General features: G+C 48.1%; 1 protein-coding gene across 2 annotated transcripts in view; it reads left to right on the top strand.

Moving 5' to 3' along the window:
- The window catches only part of HUNK (hormonally up-regulated Neu-associated kinase), a 40,919-nt gene extending 17,102 nt beyond the window's left edge, over positions 1-23,817 (top strand). Inside the window, exons 3-10 of one of the 2 annotated variants that reach the window (XM_036404255.2) lie at positions 4,531-4,586; positions 8,690-8,825; positions 9,036-9,163; positions 12,368-12,503; positions 15,118-15,286; positions 15,794-15,877; positions 19,522-19,702; positions 22,165-23,817. In XM_036404255.2, the coding sequence (XP_036260148.1) occupies positions 4,531-4,586; positions 8,690-8,825; positions 9,036-9,163; positions 12,368-12,503; positions 15,118-15,286; positions 15,794-15,877; positions 19,522-19,702; positions 22,165-22,808 (1,534 nt within the window). In that variant the 3' untranslated portion in view covers positions 22,809-23,817. The remainder of the gene's footprint in view (positions 1-4,530; positions 4,587-8,689; positions 8,826-9,035; positions 9,164-12,367; positions 12,504-15,117; positions 15,287-15,793; positions 15,878-19,521; positions 19,703-22,164) is intronic. The other variant, XM_036404256.2, reaches the window with a different exon arrangement.
- Positions 23,818-26,459: the final 2,642 nt, after the last annotated feature.

Here is a 26,459-nt window from a genome sequence, read left to right as displayed (position 1 = left end):
GGATGTATTTTGAAGTTCTAAATAAGTCATGTGCTGAGGTGGGTGAAGCCTGCAAGTTCCAGGGTGCAGGAGCTGCTGCATCTTTGCTGAGGGGTGCCCAGGGTTCAGAGCTCCTGGGCTGCTCACTGAAAGCAAAATGCCACTATTCTATTTATATTCCCATGCTATCATTTGGGTTGCTTTCCCTCTATCAGGAGAGCTGCTAAAAATACGCTTGCCACAAGCTCAGCTGTGAATCAGGTAGGAATATTTATCTTTTCCTCCCCCTGAGAGGGGAAAACAGAACCAAATGGCAGGCTCTGGTGGAGCTTTCTCCTGGCAGAGGGTGTTTACACAGGTCCTGGTGCTGTCAGCAAGCAGCATGAGCAATGAGCCCTCTGGGAGCACCAAGACAGCGGGGAAAATGAAGTGGAAGCCTTGGTGCCTGCCACTGCATCCCACAGGAAATTCTCAGCCACCCTTTTAAAGGCACTGTAGCAGAGCTCAGGCCCATGCAGGGCAGTTACTGTCAAAGGGAAGCGCTGAGTGCTGTGTTGGTAGCAAAGGTGTTTCCCTGCATTGCCCTTTTCCTGCCCCCCTGGCAGCAGATTCCTGCCTCCCACTGCCCTGTGCTGATGAGAAGCAGGTCAGGAGCTGAAGGAGATGAAAACCCTGGAGTTCTGGGCAGAGTTAGGGGGTGCCACACGCTGCAGTTTGCTCAGAGTGCCACAGGATCCCTCCTTTGGTACCTGCTGCTTGACATCTTGCCTTTGGTAACTCCCAGCCTGTGAATTTTAAGTGCCAGCAGTCTGGCTGCTGATGCAACATTCATGACAGACCCTGCTCTGCAGAACAAACTCTCCTTTTCGGAGCCTGGGGCTCTGCTTTATTTCAGATCTCAGAATCACCTTTGGCCATTCTCCCTTGGAGTGCTCTGGTACAAGCAAACTAAACATCATTTCAGTGAGGATAATGGGCCAGATTCCTCTTTTACAGAGGCAGCCACACAGAATCCAGTGGCAGAAGAGTTGGGCTCAATGATATTCTGATATCAAAGCCTTTGAAATGTGTGTTGGTACATAAATATGGTGATGAACCCGAATCTCTGCAACCTCCCCAGCTCTTGCACAAGGCTTGGCCTTGAGATTTGATGGTTAAGAAGTGATTTTCTGTGATTAAAACCAAGATTCAGGAGAGAGCAGCCAGCCACTGCTGCTGTGCAGCTGCTTGCTGGTGAAGCCTTCCCTCTCATCCTGCCTCCCCCAGACAAGAAACAAAGTGTGAAATGCAAAACTTCCCTTTTGCAGCCTGCCATGCCATGGGATAAAGTGCTCTGGGAGCAGCCCATGGGGTCACTTGCTCCAGGGATCCACTTGTGATCCTCTCTGGAGGCCCTTGGGGTCTCCAGGGTGGTACAAAGAGAGAAAGCAGCCCCAAGGACAGCAGGACAAACTCCCCAAGGAGCTCAGCCCGTGGAGATGGAGTATTTTAAATGCAGGGAATGCCAACTGTGTGCTGCCAGCTCCAGAGCTGAGGAGACAGAAATATCTGCTGTGGGAACGCAGCCTGGCCTTCCTTGCCTTCATTTTCCCTAGATTTAACTAATTTCTCCCAGAGTTAGACACTCCCAGCATCTGGGAACTGATCCCTTAGGCAGAGGTGGCACTTCTTGTTCCTTTTGCATTTAATGCCTGAGAGCATTTTTAAGTATTTCAGCAATGAATGATCAGAATTGGCTTATGGGGGGGAAACCCATAAATAATCCTTCAAAAATCCTTGTGGTTTTTTGGGGTTTTTGTTTTGTTTGGTTGGTTTTTTGGGGTTTTTTTGGGTTTGTTTTTTTTTGGTTGGTTGGTTGGTTGGTTGGTTTTTTGGTTTTGTTTGGTTTGGTTTGGTTTTTTTGTTTCTTTTGTTTGCTTTGATTTGGGTTATTTTTGTTTTGTTTGTTTGGTTAGGTTTTTTGTTTGGTTGGGGTTTTTTTTGTTTTGTTTTGTTTTGTTGTTTGTTTTTTGTTTTTTTTTTTTTTGAGGAGCTGTGTCAGTAAAGGAACCAGATCAAATTGACTTCAGGGAGGGAAACTGAAAGTGTCCAGAGTTCCTGCTTTGTTGCAATGGAAAAAGAAACACACAAAGGAGACCTGCATCTCATGCCCTGTGTGATAAAGGGTTTGGGACATTGAAAACAGAACCATTAAAACTCAGTGAAAGGTGGTTCAGGGTTTGGAGCACAAGTCTGAGGGGCAGCTCAGGGGAGCCTCCTTCGGTGAAAGACAATTTGAGTTTGTATTGGACAGAAGGGGCTCAACGAAGCATTTAGGGTGCTCAGGGAGATGGGTCCTGAAGCAGGGCTGCACCTGGCCTGTAGCAGCACACAGGGAAATGTGGCAAAGCTCCTGTTGTGCTGGTGCTGCTCTAAAAACCAGAGCTGTGCAGCTGGGGTGGACAGAAACCGGTGCAGATGGGCCATGGGATCAGTTACCACTCTCTGCAGATCTCCTGGGAGCAGACAGATGGGTAAACAGCTTTAACCAGCCCTGACTGCACCCTGTGCTGAGGCAATATTTACCTTTCTATCTTCTTCCTCTGATGGCTTTCAGATGCCCTCTAATATTTACCTTTTGTTCCTTTACCTTGGATCCTTTAACAGACCTTTTCTGGTGTTTGTGGTTATCCCCCCTGTCACTCCTTTGTTTTTCTGATTGCCTGGGTGGCTTTTCTCCTTCACTTACAGCTGCTTTTTTCCCCTTTCCTTGCCTTTAAAGGCTTGCTTCTTCTTAGCTAATATTTCATCTACTCAGAGCTTCCAAATGCTCTTTCTCTTTGCTTTGAGGTGCTGTCCTGAGCATTGCAGTGCTTCTGTTGGTTCCAGTTTCATGTGGGGTTTTAGAGGTGGTGGGGAGGGGTTGTTTTGTACTTTTGTGTCTTTCCCAGACCGGGTTTTTTTCGGAAGTCTCTGCTTTAAGTTCCCAGCCCTGATGTTTTCCTGGAGCCCAATCCCACAGTTTGTGAGAGCCTCCCCCTGCAAGCAGTGAAGATGGGACAGGGGAAGGCCTGAGCCCTTCTCTGGCAGCAGGAGGGGTTGATCCCAATCCTTCTGCCAGGGCAGGCTGTCCCTGCAGTGAGCCCTTTTCCAGCAGCCCTGCTTGCCCTGCCAGGGAAATGCCTTGGGGAGGATGTGCAGGAACCCCTGGGACATTGCCAGAGGAGGGGATGGAATCACAGAGGGGTTGGAATGGAATCTTGGAGGGGTTTGGCTTGGGAGGGACCTTAAATCCCATCCAGTGCCATGTCCAGGGACACCTCCCGCTGTCCCAGGGTGCTGCCAGCCCTGTCCAGCCTGGCCTTGGGCACTGCCAGGGATCCAGGGGCAGCCACAGCTGCTCTGGGCACCCTGTGCCAGGGCTTCATCACACTCCCAGGGAGGAATTCCTGCCCAGAATTCCTTCTGCTTTTAAGTTATTTTTGAATTAAATCCCTCCTGTGTAGGTAGGTCCTTGTGGTCCCTCTGATGAAGTGAGGGTCATCCTTCATCCTGCCCACTCCTCTGCCTCTGTTGGTTTGAAACTCAGCATGGGCATGAAATGAAACAAAGAGGAACATTTTGGAAAAGGCTCTGAGTCTTTCCTTCACAGTTCCCTCCTTGTGGAAGTGCTTGGCTTGCTCTGCTTGGGTTCCTTGTCTTGTTTTCTTAAGCCTGGGATCTCCATCTGTGAAGAAGGTGTCTTCCATCCCTTACAAAGGCAAAACAAACAGCATGGACGTCACTGACTCCCCATGATTACACTGATGACTTTATTATCCAGATTTTTCCCTTTTTTTTTTTCTGCTGGGAGAAGCATGACTGTGGATATCCCAGCGTGCTGATTATTCCAAATATTTCCTGTCTGGATGGGGGTAAAAAATCAGTGTGGTGAAGACTTAGCCAAGTGTTAGAAGTCATGGATGAGCTGTGGAGCAACCAAAATTATATTTTTCACATTGTGCTTCGTGCTCAGGCTGCACAGCTTGGGCTTTTGGGGTGATCTTCTGGGGTTTGGCATTGGACAAACCATTTCCACCCCTCAGCCTTGGATTTTAGCTGTGCAGTGTGGGAACAGCTGTGGTGAGTTCTGCAAGGAGTTTGGGTGCTCACAGCAGGCTGATTCTGCTCTCTCCCATTTGGCTCCTCCAAACTCAGGTTTATCCTTTGGCTGTGAGGAGAAAGGAGAAAATGACCTCCAGTTCCCAAAACATGCTTAAAATGTTTCCAGTTTGTAAGTTTTCTGTAAACTTCCAGTACTTAGGGAACTCTTAGAGCCTGGTTAATTACAGGATGTACTGACAAGTGCTTGTAATGTCATTTTGTGCCTGAAGAATAGGTGGGAAGCAGAGTGTGAAAGCACTGTTAATTTTGGGCAGGATGCATGGGGCTCTCTGCTTTCACTGTGGAACTGTGTGTGCTGCTTTCATTGTACATTTGATTATAGACAAGCCTTGCACATACACTGATAAGAGTCAGGCAAAGCTGCTTCATTATTTTGGAGACTGACTCAAAATATTTTCTTTCTTTCAGAGACTTGAAGATAGAAAATCTGTTGCTAGATGAAGACAACAATATCAAGCTTATTGGTATGGAACCAGTTTGGCAATTCCAGTAATTAAAATTGTTAGTTTTATAAAGAGAGGTTTTTGAGGCTTCATAATCCCCCATGTGACAACTGCTAATGTTGCTGCAGAGAGGAGCTGAGAGAGTATAGATAGCAATCAAGCTGTTCCTGACAGCATTTTGTGAAAAAAACCCATCCAAATAATTCAGATTTAACTGGGGATGGGAATAATCCTACATCTCAAACCCACATCTTTCATACTCAAATGGGGAGCTCGGTAAGGAATTTAAGAATTGACACCACAGGAGTGCTTTATTTTATTATCATGATCATTTCTTATTTGCCAGGGGCTGCATTCTGCCCCCGTGAACATATGCTTCCACTGAAGTCAGTGGGAGTTGCTCACATTTTTAGCAGCTGGCAAAATGTGGCCCTATATTTATATTTGTTACATTTGCTTCCAGCACCCAGGACAGAATTGGTTGAGAGGGCTGGTAAGGAATAAAAAAGATCAACGGTGGAGCCTCGATTGTGTTTAGGTCTCAGTTGTGTGTGGAGCTTGATTCATTCAAGCTGTGCAGGCATTTCAGATTAATCCTTGCTGGGGATCGTCTCTCACTGCCTTGCAGAGCTCCCATTAATGTTAATGTGGGCATTGAAAAGAAAATATTCCTCTCGTGAAAGAAGTGCCAAACATCTGTTTGTGTTTCTGCCCGTGCCTGCATTCAGTGTCTGTGGCTGCAGCCTTAAAAACTCAACTTCCAAAACTTCCATGGGCTGAGGAAACTACTTGGCATTGAAACAGCCAGGTCAAATGGACACTCACTGTCAGGTTTACAGTAGCAGCAAATGGGGAGGATGATGAGGGAAGTCTGAAACGCACAGCTTCTACCTTGGGAATTCGGGGTTGGGAATGCCACCCCGACTGCCAGGGACCCTGTGGGAGGTGGCAGCAGAGAGAACTGTGTGCTGCCTCAGCTGAGGGCCAGGAGGGCACTGAGAGGTGGCCGTGAGTCATTCCCCAGGGCTGATGGAGAGCCCCCATCGCCCTGATTCAGCAGGTGGTCTGCACCAACAGCCGGTGGATTTAAGGAACTCGCATCGCTGCCCTGTTCCTGGGGGTCTGATTGGAGCTTGGCAGCCAAACCAAGCCCTTCCCAGATGAAGCACGTGCAGGTAAAGCTCACGAGCCAAAATGAGGACTCCAGCCCTGTGTCTGCAGTTTGCTTTGGCTGCGTGGAGGGGTCTCCTCACAGTGGGTGGTGGGGGAAGGATAAAGAGAAGAGAAGTTTGGTCTTCCACAGCCTCAATGAATTGTCCTCAGCTCTGCAGCCTGATGTTCAGGCAGGGCAGGCAGTGTGTGTGCTAAAACAAAGCAATCAAATCTCACCACCCAAGTGATTCCCGTGATTAGAGCTGATGGCTTTGTTAGGGTGTTGCAGCAAAAGAAAGGCTGCAATATTTTGTGCAGCCTGCCTTACTAGAAGTGATCACATCACACAGTCCTCCCAGGAAGGTTCCTCAGGAGGGAAGAACATGTTTGGAGGGATTAAAGTGCTGCTTCTCATGCCTGGGAGAAGAGACTGAGCTACAAAGCCATCTCACGTTACCTGCTGTGGTGTCCATCATTTGTACAGCAGCAGACACAGGAGCAGCTCTTGAAAATAAAAACGTTGCTCTTGTAAGAGCTGTGCAAGGAAGAACAGAAGGTGAAATGAAGATTGAAGGTGGGATATTGAAGTCCCTGCTTGTTCATGCATTTCAGGGAGACCTGGATGCCTTCACCCCTCAGCTGCTCCGAGGACACCTTGGGTTTGTTCCTCCTTTTGCCTTCGTGACAAGGTGGTTTAGAACCTGCTCTCAGATATTCTTCCTGGAAGAATTCCCTCTGAGAGGACTCTTGGCAGTCTGTAAATCAGCTTGAAGCACACCAGGACTGGAGCTGTCGGAGGGAACCATTCCCTGTTATCTCCCAGCCCGCGTGGTCGGTGCCAGAGCACGCAGGGTTCCTGGAGTCCTGCTGGCACACCCAGCCCTGCTGAGCCCTGTGGAGCTCTGCTGGTCCAGGAGCTGCTGTTTCCCAGCTCCTGCCCTGCGCTGGCTGGCAGAGCTGCAGGGCTGGCCCTGCACCCCCAGCCTGGTGTGGATTCCCTGGGGTGCCGAGGAGGAGCAGAGCGATGCCACGATGATTCCCTGGCACGGCAGTGGGGCTGCTGCAGCTCCCGTGGGAAAATAGTTGCTTTGGGAAAGCCAAGTGTGGCCTTTGATCTGAATTCTGGCCTTTGCTGGACTCCTAGAAAGGGAGAGGCAGGCAAGGTTATCAGTGCTGGTGGTCTCACTGCTCTCATGGAGATCAGCAGTGCATCCTTAATAAGAACAATAAAAACCACACTGTGACCACCATGTGCTGACACAGTGCTGATAGCAATATCCTCATTTCCATGGCCTTGGAACCCCTGTCCCCAGCATGCTTCCATTTGCACACATTCTGCATTTCAGCAGGGGGAAAAAAAAAAGGCATAGGAGCTGAAATGAATGAGCTGAACGAGTGAATAAGGGGTTGACAATTGAAGCAAATAAGAGAATGAAAAGCTCTGGTAGAGCACCCCTCCTCTGATACTGGTGAAGGGCTGCTGATTGACATCAGCACAGAGCACAGCCCTTGTACCCTGGGATTGTCAAACATCGCACTTGGAGCTGGCCTGACACAGCAGGCTAAGGACCAGCAACAGTGCTGTGTGCAGATGTTATTTCCAGGAGTTTCTAAAAGTATTTCGCAGCTGACAGAACTCAGCTCAGGCCACAGCTAATGAGCACCTTAATTAAGGTAATGGATCCTCTGCAGTATTTGTGGAAGCCCCAGGGATGATTAAGCAGTGCCCAGAGATAATTGTTTTTCCATCAGAGGCAAATTCTCCCTTCAGCTGTGACAGTGTTCTCCAGGAAAACCCCTCTTCAGCTGTGAAAGATGGGATTCCTGTCCCCCTGTGCCTGCCTGGCCCTCGGGGATGCAGGGATCCAGATGCAGGGATGCAGTTGCCACCATTTAGCCACTTCCAGTCCCTGTGATAATTGCATTTTTTTGGTAGCAATTTTTGTATCTTTGCCTGGTTTAGTGGGGGAATGAGGCTTATGTGTCTACCCTGCTTCTAACCCCTTGAGGAACTCCTCAAATTTCACCCAAATTTGATTTTCAGCAGGGTGGAAGCTAAAGGACAGGCCAGCACTGCAAGTCCAGTGCAAATAAGTGTGCAGGTAAGGACAAAAAGCCACAAATTAATGCCTGAGAGAGGATATTGAGGAGCTAATCAGAGGTCAGTGGTGGTTTTCAGACATTCACAGAATATTCTGAGTTGGAGAGGACCGCAAGGACCCACGAATCCAACTCTTAATAAATGGGATTTGTTGTTCCCTGAGCCCACCTGAGCCTGCAGCCACAGCAGGGCTGCAGCAGAAAATTTGGGAGCACCCTTGGGAAGCTGCAGCCCCTGCTGCTGAGAGGCTCCCTCTGCTCTCCAGTGCCAGCCTTAGCCAGCCCCTCCTTTTTACTGCCACAAAAGAGTGTCAGGTACACCCAGGCACCAGAAATTCAAGGCAGAATTCAGGGAGAGAGCAGCTAAATCGAGAAACTTCCCCCTCCTGCTCCGAGACCTCCGTGTGCTATTCCAGAGCTGGACCCTGTGTTTGTGCATCACCACAGCAGCCCCAGAGTTTCCCACCTGAGGGCTCATTTATACTCAGATTTTGAAGAAATTCCCCTTGACCTTGTCCCTGCCCAGCATCCTGCAGCAGTGGGGCAGCCTGAGGTGGCTCAGGGGCTGGGACAAGCTCAGCTCTGGTTGTTGCCATCCAGCTGCCAGGGAAATGGAGCTGCTCCGTGTGTGAAATGGAAAATTTGGCACGTTCTAAGGCTCCTCTTATTGTTTGTTGGTTATTTAGCACCTCGTGGAAGCAAATTGCATCAAATTTTTGCGTGCGGATGAGTTGGGTTTTTTTTTTTTCTCCTCAGGGAGTTCATTGCTTTTGGAAAAAAAGGAAAAAAAAAAGTTCTTTCTTTTTAACTTGTGCTCTAGCCCAGTTTGACTGTGTCTCTCTTTCATAACTGTGTCTCTGTGCCTTTCACAGACTTTGGATTGAGCAACTGTGCAGGAATTTTGGGTTATTCTGATCCCTTCAGCACCCAGTGTGGGAGCCCAGCATATGCAGCCCCTGAACTTCTGGCAAGGAAGAAATACGGGCCCAAAATAGACGTTTGGTCCATGTGAGTTCCTCCTTGAGTTTATAATTGTTACTGCAAAGAGTGGGGGCATCTCCAGCTGGATCAGGGGGCTCAGGGCCCCATCCAGCCTGACCTGAGATGCTCTCAGAGATGGGGCATCAACCCTGTAATGGCTGTCAGGCATTAAAGATGAAGTGCAGTCTCCAAAACATCAATTTTCCCTGGTTTCTTTTCCTGCCTGTTTTCTTTCAGTGGGGTGAACATGTATGCCATGCTGACTGGAACACTGCCCTTTACTGTGGAGCCATTCAGCCTGAGAGCCTTATACCAAAAAATGGTGGACAAAGAGATGAACCCCTTTCCCACCCAGCTCTCCTCAGGTAAGGCTCTTCCACGGCATTGTGGCTCCTCAGTCATGCTGCTCACCTGTTGTGCTAATTGGGAAAAGCTCCTTGGTTTTTTTTTTTTTTTCCATTTTGGCCTCTGCAAGACCTGCAGGAGTTGATGTAGCAGAATTCCTTTTGCTTTGGCTCCTGGGGAAGCACCAAGTTGTGCTGAATATGAGAGGAGGAGCAAATCTGAAATTCTGTGGGGCTGCCTTTGCAGAGGAGTTGGTCACTTTTGCACATCCAGAATATTCTAGCATGGGGTAAGGGTGGATGAAGAGATTATTTTGGAATCCCAGATTCCTGGGCATTGTCATGACTGGGGTTGGGTGACAAATAACCTCAAATAACCTGCCTCAAATAACCTCACATTTATTACGTGAGGAATAATGACATGCACTCAGAAAGTTATTTTGGGACAGCCACCTGGGATAACCTCTGTGTGTTCACAAAATGCAAAACAGTTGATGTATTAGTATCAGAAATATTAATTCCTGCTTCAGAGCCACGTCACTAGGCAACAGAATCACTTTCCAGCTTGCAGCAAGGCCACTGTCAGCATTTGGAACAAGCTGGGGTTTATTTTTTCATGCCAAATCTGTTGTCCGTGAAGAGCTTCTGCCTCCTTCCCTGGCAGCCTGCTTGCAAAGGGCTTTTGATGAAATTAAAAGATCCCAAATACAAAAAAAGGGAATGGAAAGCCTTGGGAGTTGAGTCACAAGGTGAATTCTCCAAGCAGAGATTCAGGGTTCCACCTCCCACCCTGTAGAAGGCCAGCCAAGAAGATACTATTGCTTTTTAGCAGGCTTGGTTTTGCTGTTTCACCCATCCCACCACATAAGTGGAGATCAGATTTTCTCCATTTTCAGCTCACTGTGGTCCCCAGGGAAGGCAGGATTTTGTTTATCCTGTGGGAGCTCCAGCAGCCTGGACCTGCAGAGGTGATGGCAAATTAATGGAGTAGATTTAAAGATGTTAACCTTTGCCCAAAAGGAGCCCATCAGGCCCTGACCCCAGCCCAGGGACATGGCACAGTGTGATTTAAGGTGACAATTGTTCCTGCCACCTTAGCCTTTGGGTCACTGGGCAGGAGCTCTGCTCTGGGAATTGTAGTGCTGGTTACATTCTTGGGTTTATGGACCTTTTATTTTAGCCAGGTCTTAATTTCCATAAATCCATCTATAAAGCAGAGAATTTTCACAGTAAAAATTTGCACTTTTACATGCCCAGTAGGTTGTCTTTCAATATTTCATTTCCTGGTCACTGAACACACAGCCCCAGCATGCAGTCTTATCCCTGAGCAGGGAAACACTTTTATTTCTGTGACCCACAATGCTGGCTGACCGTGAGCACCCAGAACAACAACCTGTGCAGCAAAACAGGGGAATTTTGGAGCTGCTGTTTGATTTTCCCACTTGGGAACCTGTTTGTCATGACGCCTCTTGAACAACAGCTCTCTGGTTATTGATTTTAGCTGAGCAGAGGTCAGGGGCTCAGGCAGTGGGTGTTCACCGTGCATATATTCATTTTCCTTCTTTTTTTTTTTTTTTTTTTCCCCTGGGGAAATAATTTTGCTGTCCCCAGCTGTGTGGCTTAGCTCTGGGAGCTTCCAGGAGGGAATTTTCACCCCAAAATTAGTTTCTCCCAGCCTGAATTTGTTGATCTGTGGCACTTCACAAGCTTCATTGAATTAGCTTGCCTTTTGGCAAGGCTGGGGGTGGAGAAGTAGGATTTTTAAAGGAGATTTTGGGTGATTTGGAGACCAGGCATGGTGGTGATGAAGGAGGGAGTGTGGGTTTGGGGAGAGGGATTTTTGTGGCTCACAGCCAATGGGATGTGTGAGGTTTTTAACACAGACACTGGAGCAAGAGGGGGTTCAATGGGAGAACAAGGATTTCTTGTTTGCTGGGATGGGGTGAAGAAAGGGCACACCAGGCACACAGACAGCAGCTTCCAGCAAGTTTGGGAATTTGGATGTAGGCTCTTCCTGCTGCTCTTCCTCATGGCTGCTGCAGGATAAGAACAAAAATGCTGGAGAGTATTTAAGTAAAGCATCTCCCTTAAAGCAGTGGTTTGTGAAGAGAGGAAGTAGAAAAAAACCCAGCTGAACTGGTAAATACAGAGGAGGAAGCCTCTCTTGCAGATCTAAGCTTCTTGACACAGAGTTTCTCCAGCTGAAACCTGATTTTTGCAGCATATTGTACACTGAGGTTGCTCAGGTTGGTGGGTGTTGTCCCTTGTTGGGTCTAAGCCTGATTTCTTTAGGGAGAAACTCTCCCTTCCTCATCCTCCACCCTCCCCATCCTGTCCCATCCCACTGTGGTGTCACCAACAGGAGTTTTATTCTCTTTAAATTGCACCTAGGAGCAGTGAAATAATTGATAATTTGATAATTGAGGATTAATAATCCTTGGTAATTTGAGGAATAAAGACCAGATCCGGTTGAAACAGAGTTTATTTTCAGCTCAGAGGGGCTCTTCTTGTGAGGTTTCAGGCAGATCACTTGATTTCATTGCTCCTAGTCATGTAAGAAGCACGTGGCTTAAAAACTGAGTGTTTTTGCAGGAAACTCAGGAGGAGCGGTTGAATGTCATTGGAAGTTGAAGGTTCAGGAGAACAAAGCAGAGCCTGTTAATTTTGCTGCACTCTTTTTAATTTGGCTAAAACCTTCTGCAGCTGATTGTAGGTTGGTTGGGAGCCAGAGAATTTATCCTTGTCATGTCAAGGGGAGCCAAATTTGCTGTGTCTTCCTTCCCAGGTCTGCATCCCCTCCCTCCACTCTGCCCTGGTCCATCTCCTTCTGCTTTGATCCAGGGATTTGCCTCTGACCTGGCTCCAGCCTCTTGCCCTCGTTTGGGAATTAAATGAATTAAATGAATTAAATGTTGGTTCACCTGCTCTGAAACTTCAAATGAGCTCTGAGCCAAAAGTGCCTTTTCTGCTCTCCTTCGGATATAAAATACACGCATTAAATAATGTATATAAATCATTGTGGCTGTAAATCATTGTTTGTTTCAGTTACTAATCCCTTATCAGTGCTTCCATTTCCTCAAGGACATGGGAGCTTGCAGTAAGGGAATTGTTAATTTTTAGTGTGCTTTTGCTCAGGGCACACACCTGTGTTAACTCATCTCCTGTGCCAGTCCTAGAGCAGATGACAGAGCTGATTTTTGGGGTTTTCCCTCCGTCTCTTCACAGCTGCCATAAACTTCCTGCGCTCTCTGCTGGAGCCAGACCCTGCCAAGAGACCAAACATCCAGCAGGCCCTGGCAAACAGATGGCTCAATGAGAACTACCCTGGAAGGGCACCACCCAATGTCACCTATCCAAACAGGTACAGCCGGCAGGGGACGAGAGGAGAGGAGAGGGGAAAACCTGCCAGCACGGCCCTGGTGTTCTGGTTCCACTCGTGTCACACATCCCAGGAACTGTGAATCCATCCTAAAGGTCACAGAAATTGGCCCTGGGTTGCTTGAAATGGCCAGGAGCAATACCTTGAAGTGGAAGCTGCAGTGTTTGCAGGGTGGGCTGGGTGCAGATGTTCTGATTAATTTGCTGCAGGCCTGGGAATAGGGAGGTGTGACAGGCAGTTCTGATTGATGCCTTGTGGAGGCTGACCTGGAACAGAGGCTGGACAGAGCTACACAATAAAGCAGGGATTTATTAAAAGCATCTCCTCCATGGGTCCACCTTGGGCAGCACAAGAGCCCAGCCAGGGCTGCACCCAAGATGGAGGATGGATGGATGGATGGATGGATGGATGGATGGATGGATGGATGGATGGATGGATGGATGGATGGATGGATGGATGGATGGATGGATGATGGATGGATGGATGGATGGATGATGGATGGATGATGGATGGATGGATGGATGGATGGATGGATGGATGGATGGATGGATGGATGGATGGATGGATGGATGGATGGATGGATGGATGTGAAGGAGTTAGGATGCCTAGGGATATCACTGGATCCATCCCCTGAAAGGTGGCCCAGCTGCCTGCGATCCCCAGGGTATGAAGGTGGCCCCTGTGATGAATTGTTTCCCAGGGGATGAGAAAAGGCAGAGCCATTCTCTCAATATTATTCCTCCAAATTTAGGGGACATGTGAAGCTGTAAGGGATAAAAGCCTTTAAAGAGATTCTTTCTTGCATTTTTCAGAAATAATACTACTTTTGTTTCATTAGTTGATGTCCCGTGCTTGACCTACCTAGACTTTGTCATACTGGAGCTTTACAGGGAGAATAATCTGCAAAGTTTTAAATATTTAAAGGTGTGGCTTGGCTCCTTTTGAGCTTGTCTCAGAAAGTACCCCTGGAGTCAGCTTCTATGGAATTTCTCCAATTTTTCCTTAGTGTGCAGATATGGATAAGGTGTGATGAAATGGTGTGTGAAAAACCCACTGCTGAATTTGCAAAGGATTAATTCCTCTCTTAATCAGCACACAAGATGTTCTTGCAGTGCCCTTCCACTCCTATGGGGGTAACTCCCATTGTCCCCAAGACAGGAGCATGGCAGGAAGGGAAAAATGTGGAGATAAGGTGGGAGAACAGCAGAAGCTGCATTTTCAGGAGAATATTTTCCCAGGCTTTCTATAGGCTTGCTTTTGTTGAAAAAATTCCCTGAAGGCAAGCAACAATTTCCCATTTTGCTGAGCACTTCAAGTCGAAATTGCTTGAATTTCTTTTGCTGCCCAGATGTCTCAACGTGCAGTGGCCAAGATAAGTTTTGCTTTTGAACTTGTGAAAAAAAGACCCAACCCCAGGCATTCCTCAGGGGCAGAAGGAGTGTTCATAGGCACAGGAAACAAAGGGAATGAGTTATTTGAGGTTTCCCAGGCTGTGTTTGACATCTTGTCTGAGTCCTGTCCATCAGAGCCCGGGCAGGAGTGGGAAAAGTAGGGAGGAATCTTGCAAAATAAGCTCCCTCTGATATTAGGCTTGGTATTAGGAGTGAGGAATATCCTCTAGAAACAACTGGAACTCAGCATTTCTCTGGAGATGGCTGGGAGCTGGTGGGTACCTCTGGGAAGCTGGCCAGCCCATTTAGAAGTCTAAATAGGAGCAGAGCTCTTTGGAAAAATCTGGTTTTAACTCAGGCTGAGCCAAAGCTCTGGCATTTCCACAAGACCTCTGTTCTGCTTTTCTCGCCTTGGCTGAGGCTGTTCCAGACTTTAGAGAGGAGATAGACATAAACATGGCTGTGACAGCAGGGAAACAGCAGTGTTGCCATTCTGAGCTGCAGGAATAATCCTGTGCATCCCCTTTCTCCAGCAGGAAATTCCCTGCTAATTAGGGCAGGGACACTGTGCAGCAGGTAAGGAAGGGGGTGAAGTTCAGAGCAGTGCTGTTTGATTAGGAGAAAAGGCCTTTTCAGAGAGCCAGATTTTACCTCTTTTCCTTCAAAACCAGCTCATCTTCATGATTTTCAGTGGGCAGGTGTAGGGAAACAAATGGCCTGAGCATCACAGTGCCATTTCCCATCAGGGGTGGACAGTGGTGAGAATTCTGTTATTTCCTGCAGTTCCCGTGCTCCCAGATGTCTGTCCTTTCCCTGCCTGGCTTTCCTGGGTCAAAACATTTGCCATCAGGTCAAATGCAGTGTTCTCTTGGGGGTCAGAGCCTGTCAGCACAGAAAGTCTCAGTAACCAGGGTTATTCTCAGTAACCAGTGTTCTATAGGGTTCAAAGTCTCAATAACCAGGGTTATTCTCAGTAACCAGGGTTCCATAGGGGTTCAAAGTCTCAGTAACCAGGGTTATTCTCAGTAACCAGGGTTCCATAGGGTTCAAAGTCTCAATAACCAGGAAATTCTCAGTAGCCAAGGTTCCAACACCTGCCTGCTCCTGGGAGAAGAGAACTAATCACCCCCAGTTCCTGAGCCCCTGGGGTGTTCTGCCAGGAAGGGGACACCCCAAAAACCCTGCTCTGCCTCTTCCCTGTGCAGGATTCACCTGGAGGACCTGAGCCAGAGCGTGCTGCTGCACATGACTGAGAAGCTGGGCTACAAGAACAGCGATGTGATCAACACCGTGCTGTCCAACAGGGCCAGCCACACCCTGGCCATCTATTTCCTGCTCAACAAGAAGCTGGAGCGCTACCTGGCCAGCCTCAGGGTGAGCCAGCTGCCTCCTGCCCCTGCTGGGGGAGGAGGGGACACAAAGGCTGCAGGTGGCCTGGCTTGGTGGCATTTGGTCTGCCAGGATGACAGAATATCCCAAGGACCGTCCGTTGGGAAGTGCCCCTGTGCTGGGTTAGTTGTGCTGCTTGGAATGCCACTATCACAGCTTATGGAGTCAGGACATCAGGAGGAAGCTTAAGAGCTCTTAAAGTTATTTAGGTTTGAAGTGAAAAGTCAGCTGAAAGTTTTACCTGATGGAATGTCCCTGAGCACGGCTCGGGCCTTCCAATCTGACAACAGCATCTCAGTTTTTCTCTTCCCTCAGTCCTTTTCACGTTGCCACAATGATATTTAAAATGCAATGGACCAAATCCATCATCTCTGTGAGCTGATGCCCCTCCACTGAATGCCAGGAGTGGTGCAGTCCATTAAGCAGTAATTAAACCTCAGTGTTCTCTAATTATCTTCCATATTTGACTTTTCTGTGCTTTTCTCTCTGCAGAAGGCTGAAGGCCAGGACAGTGTTTGCCACAAGAACCAGCTGTACCAGATAGAAAAGTACAAGGCCAATAAAGACTCATATGAGGTAAAGCTCAGCAAAGCTTGTTGCAGTGCTTTGAGAGCAGGTTGAATTTGAGCATCCTTGCTGATGGTGGTTAAAGTGATGGGATTGTGGAGAAAAGAAACGCCTGTGGTCCTGCCTGTGCAGCACAAATAACTCCCTTTCAAAGAAAGAAATAGTAACTCCCAAGAGAGGAACTAGGAAGGTGACTTTCAGGGTTTTTAAAGAAATTAAATGTTTTAAAATCTCTGTTTAGCAATCTGATGCAAACACGGGGGGGGTCCATAGTTTCATTCTGGGGTGCAAGGTGCTGGTGTTACAAAGAGATGAAAACTGGGTGTTCTAGAGGCTCTGAGCCCTTGGTGCTGCAGGACAGAGATCTGGGTGACAGCCAGGGTGACCCTCCTGGTGTCCTGGGCCAACCCTGCCTTGGCTGCCAGCAGCAGTGAGGCTGGATTAGCACAGCACTCTTCAAAGTCAATTTTCCCTTCTCCTTAGCAGAGGGGATGTGGGCAGCCCTCTGCATCATGAAGGAATTCCCCTGGGCAGCCAAAAGATTTAACCTTTTGCTCTGCTGCTCTCCAGTCTTCTTGCCTGCAAGCAGAGAAGGTATTTTGTATTAAATCCTGGCTGGATTTTTCTTCCCTGGCTGATTCTTTGCCAAGCACTAAAATTACAGGAGTAATGTGAGCTGTGCAAGTCTTCCCTGCCAGCACAAAGAGCAGCATTCTTGGGGAGGCTGCCTGTTCCAAAAGCTGCTCCTCAGCCCTGGATTGATTATCTAATTGCAGGGGCAGATCTGTGCCGTGGCTGGTTTTGTTTATTATAAAGGCAAGCTGAACTGCAAGCCAGATGGAAATATCAGGGCAAAGCACTCACTCTTTTCTTGAATAAATCAAAACCTTCTTGCTGGGAATGGACCAGCAGTGGGTAGACTCAATGAATGTGACAGTTCACAAAGCTCTCACAACTTCCTCAAGCTGTTCCCTGGAAACAGGGGCAGCCACTGGGAGCTGAAGGCTCCAGATCCTGCCTGGAGCATCCTGGCAGGGGGTAGAGGTGGGCTCTGGGGTCCCTCTCACCCCATCCTCTGGTTCCACAGGGTTTTCTGTCACTGTAGCTGTGCTCACAAGGAGGAATTGGGAGCACTGGTCCACAGGGAGCAGAGCTGCAGGTTGCCATGGGAATAGGAGGGGGAGGGATGGTCAGCTCCAGCTCCAGCAGAATTTCTCCCACCTCTCTCCAGCCATGGGAAATAAGGATTTGGCTTCAGGAGGGGCTGCCAGCAGCTGGGCAGGCAGGGGGAAAAGGGCAGTGGCTGTGTCCTGCCCCTCTTCTCCAGCTGCACGGTGGGCAGGGGCAGGCAGGCAGGAGTCTGTGCTCCCTCCATCTCTTTATTTGTGGAAGGGGTCTCAGGAGGAATGGCTGTCCCTGCAGGGGAGCTCAGAGGTGGAATTTGCAATTTTGAACAGCTGCTGTCCTGGTCCTATCCCCGTGTCAGACGTGGCCAAGGCAAACACCCTTTATCTGCCTTTCAGATCCATTGCTGGGGCTCAGAGTAGGTTTGAGGGTCAAGATCAGGACAGGAAATAGCAGAGGATGATGTAATTCCCAACCTATTCAAGCTCAGCATACCGGTACAGCTCCTGCATCATGGGACACAGCCCCGCACTCTGCAGTGCAGGGGGAAACTTCTGGAACCCCCCTGAATGAAATCTTCCTTCCCTTTTCAAATACAAGTGAGTGGCACCTTGGGATTCGGGTCCTGAGCCACGTTAGCACTTTCAGAAACACCCCTAAGACCATTTGCAGTGCTCATCCAGCGTGAAGTAATTAATTAATTGGCAGCCCCGGATATGTGAGTTTCCTTTGCCAGGGGTGCTTTCATTGTGTGGAGTGGCTGGCTCAGGGAATGTGCCAGCAGGGTGAGGGCAAAGGCAGCAGCACTTGGCAGGTGAGGAGCTGCAGCTTGGCTCCTGCACCATCAGGCTAAAAATACTGCAGCCCTGGAACATCCAGAGGCCCAGGATCAGCTCACACCTTTCCCTGGCTGCTGAGGCAGGTAATGTAGGGGTTACCAATAATAATAATAATAATGATCCCACAGCATTATAGCAGTGTTCTTGCTGCTGCTGCTGGTTTTGGTGTTGTTGCCACCTCACCCTCCCCAGGAGTGAAGTACCTGGCCCATACCATGGCTCCAAGCATGGCTCCAATGGATGGGCACCTGCAGAGGTGGGCAGGGGTGGACAGCTCCACCAGGGGCTCCTTGGTGGCTGTGGAAGGGTCAGGCAGCTGCAGCCAGCCAGAGGAGGAGGAATTGCAGGGGATAAGGGATGGAGGGGGGCAAAACCACACAAGCACAAAGGGAGGCTCCTCCAGTGAGGAGGATCTCAGGTTCTTCTTCTCCCAAGTCAACCATTTCAATATTAAAACAAAAAGCTTTGGTTTGTGAGTCACTGAAGCTCTTCTTTCCAACTCTGCAACTCCTGAAAGGTTGATGAGCCCAGCAGTGCCCAGAAGTGTCTGTGCAGGGAGCCAGGCTCCATCTGAGCTGGGAATGTTCATAATAAGTCCAGATTTCTGCCTCTTCATGTCTGTCTTGCTTCCAGATCTGTTTAGTGGTCCAGGAGAAGCTTCTGCATCTTTCTTTTCTTCTCTCATGTTTTTATGCACTTCACTTTGAGGGTTTTCATAGACTCCATATCAGTGAGCTTGCAAAAGAAAATCAAGAGTGGCAGTGCATAATTACCAGACAAAACAGGCACATAACTGGGGGAAGGAACTTTCCTTCACTTTTTAAAAAGACTTGTACTTGCAGTGACCTTCTAATCAGATGAGCAAAACATGTTGCTTAAATGAGAACTGTGACCAGAGAAACAACCCCAAAGCAACCAAAATATTTTTTTTTTTAATGTGAAATAAGGCTTTGGGCTCCCCTAGAAATCAGTGGCAGGTAAAGGCTGTTAAGCAGTTTGCTGAATCCAGTGACTGAAAGAAGATGCAATGAATTTTCCCTGTAAAACAGTGCTTTGAAAATTGGCTTCCCCTTCAGCGTTCTGCTCCCAGGCTCTGTTTTTCCTCTGTCATCACTGGAGATCAAACCTATCTTCTTCTTGCAATTCCTCCTTCAGCTGCCTTCCCCATCACAGCCAGGAGTTATGGCTCAGGGAAGGGATGGCTCAATAATTTTCTCCCCCTCCATGTCTTGTGCAGTTGCAGAGATGCTGTAAAAGCAAGGGCTGTGTGTTCCTCCAGAGCTTGTCTGGACAGAAGAGAAATGATTCAAAGGCTTTAAACTGCTTTAAAACTTTGCAGCTCACCTTTTTAAATCTCAGAGGGAGTGGAGTAAAGAGAAATCAAAGGGGGTATTTTGGTGCTTAAGTAGGGTGTTTCAGGTATGGAGGAGCACAAACCTTCATCTGCTTTCTCCAAGAGAAAAGTTTTCCTTGTCCTTTAATTTTCCAAAACCTGCCTGAATGTCAGAGCAGATGGGAGCCATGAAATCATGGCAAACTGATCAGAGGCAAATGAGACATGGAGGATTTAGTTACTCTGAGATAAATTCCTTGTAAATACACGGTGATTAATCCACCTTGTAGGTCTGGGGGTCACTGCAACTTCCCTTGAGTAAACCAAATTGTTCTTGTTTGTTTTACAACCTAAAGGACAAAAAACTCAAAGAGCAAGAAAAGAAAGGGGAGATCCTTCACCGTCAGCTCCCAAAGAAAACTGAGAAAAGTCCAGTTTCATATAGACAGCCTTCTTCCTGTCTTATCTCACAGATCCAGAACACCAAGGCTCTGCTGAAGGACCGGAAAGTCGCCAAGGCCGGGGGCCCGGACAAAGGTCAGTGGGAGCAAGGCCATGGTGGGTCTGTGTCTGCATGTGAGGTGTGGTGCTTTTGAGCCTGTCCTGTGTGCTGTGGTGTGTGTTTGTGAGTAAAAATTCTGGGTTTGCTTTCCTTGTCGCTTCGGGGGTGGTGTGGGAAAGGAGCCTGGATAATGTCAGCACGCGTGGAAATGCCCTGAGGAATCCATAGTGGTGCTCAGCAGTCAGGAGCCCTCCCTCTCTGTGTTTGACAGAATTCCTGCAGTGCTTTCAAAAGGCAGCTTCTTCCCCTGTTTACACGTCCTCACACAAAATCCTCCAGCTCACGCTGCTGTTTTGAAAGCATCACCACCCACCCTGGATCACTGAGGAACCAGAGCTGGTAACCAAGCTCCTTCCTACCAGCCCCTGTGTTTTCCTCAGAGAGGGCTAAGGAGAATCCCTGACCTCCCTGAGGAGCCTCTGGGAGGAATGGGAAAGGGGCAGCCTCAAGGAAAGGCAGGTGGGACTGCCAAACTCAGCATCAGGAAAAGGCAGGGGGAAGTGGTGAGCAGGGAAAGGGAAAGATGTGACAGCCAGAGGAGAGCAGAGCATTAATCACAAAGGGCAGCCTGAGAGGGCTGGGTGAAAACTGCTGGCAGAGAAAGGAGTGGAGGAAAAGGGGAGTGAGCAGGAAAAATGGGCAATGCACACCTGGATGGGACACACTGAGGAGCAGCAAGGCAATGTAGCCTGTGTTAGATAGGGAACTAAATGAGGGGAGATACAGTGATGGAAAACATTCACTGAGGGGTCAGGGGGCTATTCAGAGTGGTGGCTTGTGATGCTTTCATGCTCATTGTCATGACTTGATCATTTATCATTTGTTGTGCTCAAAGTGAGAAAAAATTGTCCAAGTCCTGTTTTTCTGGCAGCTCAGGAACCTCTGCTGCAGGGTGACAGGACTCCAGAGAGCTGGGCAGGAATGGGACATAGCTCCTTTAAAAAAAATGTAAAAAAAAATTTTAAATGCCCATTTTGCTCAGATTTACTGTTCCTTTTGGGAGGAAGGAACAAGGGGAAGAAAATCTAGATGATTTTTTCCCCTCTTTATTGTTGCTGTTCTATTTCTGGAGTCCCCCATATTGTTGTTATCCGATTTCTAAAGTCCCATACCTTCTCAGTGCATTCTTATGGCTGCAGATCTTCACAGCACAGACTCCTTCTTCTGCATGCTGTTCTCTCTCAGTCCAGGGCTCCTCCAAGGCTCTCCCTGACTGGCTAACCTGCCCCCTTTTATCCCAGTTATCTCCATTGGTCACAGCTGCAACCCATCAAGGACAACCGGGACCTCTGGGGCAAAGCCTCTATACAGATATTCAAATACAATATTCAAGTCCTATTTTGCTAGGACTCAAAGGCCACCTCTACTATACTTTATGTTTCTCCCTGCTCTTTTTGTTCTGAAAATCATGCAGATCTCAGCTAAAGCATTTCTCTGCTTATGGAGACTATATTTTGGCACATCTTAAATAATTTTTGCCAGTTTTAGAAAGAAATGGTCAGAATGAATTTCTTTCTACTTTTCCCAGACAAGTGTGAGATTTCATCCTGTTCACCCATTCAGGTCTCAACCCCTGACAAGACCATCCCTCCACAAGAAATACACCTGAGATTTGTGGCTGGGACCTGAGTGGTGGCAGAGCTAAATTATTTCAGATCCTTTTTAGATGATTTGAGACGCAGGGAACGGATGGAATAGCTACCAGTTAATTCAATTAGGAGGGCCTGGCAGTCAGGTTCCTTGGACAGCTTTCCATCAAGGCAGCAGAACGTGCTTGCTTGTGATTAGCTTGGCACGAGGCAGTGCAAGCGTTCTGTAGGAGCTGGGCAGATCTTCTCCACAAGCTGTTTTGTTTGACTGGGCCAAATCCTGCAAAGATTTTGTTCCATTTCTTTTCAGCCCATGCTGGAGGAAGGTTCTTGCTGAAGTTGGTGCAGCAAATCTGTTCCAACTGTAACAGCCTGTGCTGGCCAGTGCTGCTACTCCATATTTACATGTGTGAAACCAGGACCAGACTTTGTTCCAAAATGCAAAGAGAGACATCAGGGATTAACTCACTGTGCTCCCCTGTGTCTCTAAGTGTGTCAGGGAATACAGGCCCGGCAAGAGCCACACAAAGTGGCACTGAGAAAAGAGAAATGTGAGATTCCTCAGTGTGTGTGTGTGTGGTGGTGTGGATATAATTAATACAAACAGCTGGAGACATCTGTGCTTTTCCTTCTCAAGTGCCTGTTTGAGTTTAAGCCTTAAGTTTTTCCTGCCTGTGAGGAAGAAGGCAGATAAATTACCTGGAAGCAATGGTGTTAGTACAGAGGGTGAGGGAGTTGGGTTGTGAGTGCATCCCAGATTGTTTGCTGCATCCCCAGGTTCCTGTGGCTGTGGGCAGTGCTGGTAACTGCAGTGTGCTCTCCTGCTTCCTTCTCCCATTGCCTTGCAGACTCCAGCGGTGGTGTGAGCCCTTTCCACGAGCCCCTGGCAGCCAGGACAGGCTGTGTGACCTCCAGCTCTCTGGAATACCTGGAGGTGCAGCAGGCTCCCCCCAGGACCCCCCGGCTCCTCAAGAGGCAGGAGTCCCCGCAGCCGGAGCCGTCCCGCATCGGGGGCCGCCCCAAGGACTCCCCTCTCATCCTCAACATCGTGCACTCCTTCGAGTCAGTGGACAGGGAGGACCAAATAGACCAGGTTTCCCCCTCTCACCAGTACAGAATTTTGGGCTCTCCAATGAATTTCCCTTACAAAAGCTCCAGTGAAAGGACACTGTCGCCGCTCTTTCCCCCGGGGAGCACGTCCCCCGTCCACCCCACCCAGGTGTCTTTCACCTATGAAGAGAAAGCGTACCAGGCAAAGGAAGAGGCAGTGTCCCCTACCCAGCTGGTCCCCAGCAACCCCCTGGGCAGCCCAAACTGTGTGAAAAGCAGGGGCAGGTTCCCCATGATGGGGATCGGACAGATGCTGAGGAAGAGGAACCAGAGCATGCAGTCAGCGAGCGAGAAGCCCCTGGAAGCCAGGATGCCTCAGCTGCAGCAGATGAGCCCCACACAGATTTCCTTCAACACAGAGGCTGTCAGTGGCCAGTGTTAGCCTGACATCCTGGGATTTGCACTGCTCTTCTCTGGGATCTAACCTTTTTCCCCTTTGAGCAAGAAGGGAAAGCCACAGGCACGATGCTGTCACCCCGCGGTGGTGCGGCGCAGGAAATCGGAGGTTTGCTTGCAAGGAAGGCGCTGTCCTGCATATTACAGTTGAAAGGAAAGGGCTCTGCTTGTGCTGTTAAGAAATATTCACATTTGGCATCTGACTGTACAGTAAAACACCCTGCAGGAGCTGCGTGGATCTGCATTTTCACTGCTCTCACCTGGGTGGAAGAACCACGAGCACCGAGGGTTTGGTTCCTCCAGGGAATCAGTGCCTGGCCAGGATCTGTGCTGAGACTGTCCCTGCTCCATCTGCCTGGGGCACACAGCCCGTGCTGCTGCTGCAGGCATTGCTCCTGGGCCAGGAGAGGGGGAAATGCCAGTACTCTGTCCAAAGTGAGCTTGCTGACAAGCCCTGCCGAGAAGATGGAGGTGGTAGAAAGCTTGAGTAAAGACACGAGTGGTCTAGCTCAGAAAAAGTGGGAATATTGGAATTCAAAGCAGATTTTGCTGTTAATTACATAAAGTAGGTAATAACACAATCATTTTTTTCATGAAGAAAACTGTGATTATTTAAAAACAAGTGTCATCATGTGGAAATTCACTGCATTGGTCCCTGTTACACCAAGGCAGCTGCTTTGGACACACCTGAAGGCTTCTCTGAGGCTGCAGTGAATTAAAAAGACTAATAAAGGACACATGAGCCTGTACCAAGTCCATTTTATACTCCAAGATTGGTAATGTAGTGGTTACCAAAAATTGGGTATTGTTATGAGCAGTGGAGATTGACTTTCTTAAAAGACACCATGTTCTGTATACCAGTCTTGTTTTTCTAAGTAAATGATACATCTGAGAGGTTGGCAACATCTTTTTGGTTCTGTTTCTGTCCTCCAACCATTTCCTATAAATTAGAAGGTTTAGCCAAAGATAAAGATTGCTCTTTTCTCTCATCTGTACCACCCCTGCGCACGTGTTTGTGTGTTCAGAGCATCTCAGCGAGGCTTGTTCCAGCCTGGTTCTGCTGACACCACTGAGTGGCATTTCAAAACCCAGGAAGCAGAGGTGGTTAATTCTTGTCCTTGGAAGATGGAATTTTACCACTGGTGGGAATCCAGGCCCTGTTTTCATCCATACTTTTACAAACAGTTTCATTGCCCTGTTGGTGTCCGTGCAGGTGCTGAGGGTTACCCCTGTTTGGGAAGTTTTCCTTCCAGTTCCATGAGCAGGATATTCAGAGCCTGGGTCAGGAGGGGCATAGCTCAGCCTTTGTACAGGCCTGACACCAAAATCTGCAGGAAAAAATGGACATTAACCCAAATACTGACAGATAACTGGGCTGCTCAGTGCTGGCAAAAGCAGCAGAGTGATGCCCAGAGCACCCATCTCATCCCTGCAGGTGGGACCTTCCCTCAGCACTGGGGTTTGGCCCTGAGAGTCCAGGAGCATCTTGGACCCTTCAGTGCAGTGAGGACTCCCACCTCTGAGGGAGTTGTGTAAAATAATACACATGAAAACCCCAATATGATGAGAAAAGACAGTCCTGGAATAGTTTTATCCATTTTCAGATCTGCTTGTGGAGAGCACCTGTTCATCCCAAGGGGGCCGTTTCAACTCCTTCATTTATAAATGTCAGAGCATTTTCATTCTCTTCATGCTAAGAACATATTTGTGCTGCCAAGCCAGTGGGCAGGGACCACTGAAATCAGGGATCACTGAAATTAGGGACCACTGAAATTAGGGACCACTGAAATCAGGAATCACTGAAATCAGGGACCACTGAAATCAGGGACCACTGAAATCAGGGACCACTGAAATCCCCTCTTTGTGTTCATCAGACTCCCATACCCGAGCAGATGGCAGATGCCAACTTGAATTGCAAACTCAGGTTTATTTGGAACCCAATAAAAGGTTGGGGGAGGCAGGAAAGAGACATGTTTTGTTTTGGGTTGTTTTTTTTTTCACTCGTGGAAACACAGGAAATATGTGTAAGGATCAGAATGAAAACAAATCTGAAGTATTTTATTATATTTATAGAGAATATATGAGTACTACACTGCTAAAACATAACCATGTATTCAGCATAGTCAGTAGCTATGTACAGTCCAACTGCAGTGACCACAGAAGGGACCTACTGAAAATCACGGTGGAAATTCCAGGGGGCAAAAGCTGTATTTGGTATCATTATTAAATATATGTACTTTTGGAACAAGATTGCCACAGACTGCTGACTTTGTTTGCCAGGTCACTGCAGAGCAAAGTTAAAAACTCAGGACAAAAAATACAAGGATGGGGCTTGGAGCAGCCTGGTCTAGTGGAAGTTTGAGATCTTTTTTTGGTGTTTGCCTCAGTCTTGGCACCAAACCTGTCTTGAATGTGTTTGACAGCTGAAAATGCACCTTACACTTCAGGCTGGGTGTTGGGAAAAGAGCAGTTCTGAGCTTTGGAATGGAAACACCTCTGTGGGGCCTTTCTGAGCTGCTGTGAAGCATTTACAGGAGGGTTTTGCAAACTGGCTGATCACTGGGCAGCAGTTCAGGAGCCAGAGTGGTAAAAGTGGTTTTGTTCAGGCTCTTCTGCCTGGAAAAACAGGTGTTGGATTTGTTCAGTGAGAAGGAGCAGGAATCAGCAGCTGTTGCTGAAGGTGTTGGTCTTTGTGCTTCTCCTGTAAATGGGCTGCTAAATACTGAAAAAATTCACTGCTTATAGCACCAAGCTCACATTGGCCATGCTTATCCAGAAGTGAGCAGAAAATCCAGGGGCACTGGTGCTGTGTGCAGGAGTTGGGGTTTTGCCTGTCTCTTCCCTGATTTTTCCATCCTCTGTGGCCACAAATGGACAATTTTCTCTTCCACATGGCTTCCTTGGAGAGCTCCTAAATATTTGATCCCAAAGGAAGCCTCTCATAGGATGACTGAGAGAAATCAGAAGAACAAAGGGCTTCTGGAGAGAGCCTAGAGTGGTTTGGAGTTTGCAAGAGCATCTCTGCTTCTCCCTGCCAGCTGAGAAGAAAATAAGATGTTTATTGAGTAAGTGTGAGGTGCTAAGCTTGTTTTAAAATGGAAAGAAATATGATATTTATTAATATTTGTATGAAGAGCACTCTTCTACCTACACAAGGGAAAAAAAAACCCCAATTCCTTGTATCTCTTACAAGCAGAAAGGACAGAATCCAGAAAAAGAAAGGTCACCAGAGGCTTTATTTCCAATGGCTGTTAGATAAAATGAGGTTTTTCTCTCCCATCTCTGCTGCTCCCAGGCAATTTGCCATGTGTGGAACCAGGTTTCCTGTGCATCCCAATGAGCTGATTGGAGTTTCCTCTACCTGGTCACCACTCCTCATAAAACCTGGAAACTGTCTGATTTCACTCTCCCTTTGGTCAAAAGCAGCCAGGAGGGCTCAGACATTTTTTCAGGGTGCTGGGATGGGATCTGTGACAGATGCTCCCAGCCATGACCTTTCCTGACAGCTCATGAGCAGAAACCCAAGGCTTTTTATTTTGTTTAAGCACAAAGGGAGATTTCAGTTGTGACAGAACTGATCTGCAGTGGGTCTGCCTCAGGATTCCTGGCCCCAGAGACAGGAGATTCAGTTTTTGCA

This window comes from Molothrus ater, chromosome 2 (genome assembly GCF_012460135.2).
Source record: "Molothrus ater isolate BHLD 08-10-18 breed brown headed cowbird chromosome 2, BPBGC_Mater_1.1, whole genome shotgun sequence".
In the NCBI taxonomy this organism is placed as follows: Eukaryota; Metazoa; Chordata; class Aves; order Passeriformes; family Icteridae; genus Molothrus; species Molothrus ater.
This window is presented reverse-complemented; position numbering and strand designations above follow the sequence as displayed.